The sequence below is a fragment of the Chenopodium album genome, chromosome 16 (assembly GCF_948465745.1).
Source record: "Chenopodium album chromosome 16, dcCheAlbu1.1, whole genome shotgun sequence".
Lineage (NCBI taxonomy): Eukaryota > Viridiplantae > Streptophyta > Magnoliopsida > Caryophyllales > Amaranthaceae > Chenopodium > Chenopodium album.
Genome location: NC_137849.1, coordinates 18,681,050 through 18,682,418, shown reverse-complemented (window position 1 = coordinate 18,682,418; position 1,369 = coordinate 18,681,050). Strand labels below are relative to the sequence as shown.

At 45.7% G+C, this 1,369-nt stretch overlaps 1 protein-coding gene across 1 annotated transcript; it reads right to left on the bottom strand.

Moving 5' to 3' along the window:
- Window positions 1-385: 385 nt before the first annotated feature.
- LOC145583957 (uncharacterized) lies at window positions 386-922 on the bottom strand. Its single transcript, XM_081640902.1, has one exon. It carries the CDS (start codon window positions 920-922, stop codon window positions 386-388), a length of 537 nt encoding a protein of 178 aa, XP_081497028.1.
- Window positions 923-1,369: the final 447 nt, after the last annotated feature.

The window sequence follows — 1,369 nt, the reverse complement described above, 5'->3', positions numbered from 1 at the left end:
CGTATGCTAAGGCATCTTGTGTTAGGGTTGGCCAGTATGCTCCTCCTCTTAGCACTTCAACTCCCAAGGCTTTTCCGCCAATATGGTTGGCACAGATTCCTGAGTGTGCTTCTTCCATAATTTTTTCCTGCTCCCACTCTAGAATACACCTCAGCAGTGGCTTGGAGAAGCCCTTTTTGTTGAGCTCCCCGTTCATCACCACGTACCAATTGGCATCCTTTTTTACTTTTTTGGCTTGTGCCTCGTCATCCGACAACGAGCCATGTACCTTATAGGTCAGTATGTCTGAGAACCATGCTCGCTGCTGCCTGGTGCAATTCACCTGCTTGCTTTCTGCAATGCTGCTTTCTTCCAGGACTTCCACCATGACTGTCCTTGTGAGGCTTTAAAGAGTGGAATTGGCTAACTTGGATAATGCGTCAGCTTGGGAATTCTCCGCTTTGGGGACTAAATCTATTTGAAAATGTATTAGCTGGGCCACTAGCTTTTTCACTTTGGTTGTGTACTTTAGCATTGTAGGCTCTCTAGCCTCATACTCCCCCTTCAGCTGGCTGGCTACCAGTTGAGGGTCAGTCTGCAGGTGCACTTTTTTGGCTCCTGTTGCAATACTCATTCTCAAGCCTGCTAGAGTTGCCTCATACTCTGCCTCGTTGGTTGATGCCTTGAACTTGAACTTAATGGCATGCTCAAATACATTGCCTTCTAGCGATGTTACTATTATTCTTGCTCCGCTTCCCGTTTGAGTTGAAGATTCGTCCACTGCCACCTTCCAAACTCCAACCTCATCCTCTTTCTCTTCGTAAGAGGCCTCCACTATGAAATCTGCTAGGGCTTGAGCTTTGATGGCTGCCCTAGGCTTAACCTCAAATTCATACTCAAATAGTTCTATTACCCACTTCAAGAGTCTGCCTGAAGCGTCCATTTTCTCCAGGGCTTTTCTAGTGGGTGATTTGTAAGGATTTGAATTGTGTGTGCATCGAAATAGGGTTTTAGCTTTCTTGATGTTGTTACCACTGCGAAGGCTAACTTCTCTACCAGTGGGTATCTCTACTCAGCCTCTGTCAGCACATGGCTTACAAAATACACTAGTTTTTGCTGTTTTTGCCTTTTGACTAGGAGGACTGATCCAATTGTCTGTATTGAGGAGGAGATGTACAGATAGAGTTTTTCACTCTACTCCAGGCTGATCATGGTTGGAAGCTAGGTCAGATGCTCCTTTTTCTGCTTCACTCCACTTAAATTCTCTATTTCCCTTCAGCAACTGATAGAATGGTAAGGCTTTGTAAGCTGACTTGCTGATGAATTGGGTCAGCGCTTCCATTCATCCAGTCAACCACATAATGTCTTTGGTGCACTTGGGCTCTGGGAG

Bases quoted from the DNA above. Each gene is read 5' to 3' on its own strand.
- LOC145583957 (XM_081640902.1), bottom strand. From the start codon at position 922: ATGGACGCTTCAGGCAGACTCTTGAAGTGGGTAATAGAACTATTTGAG.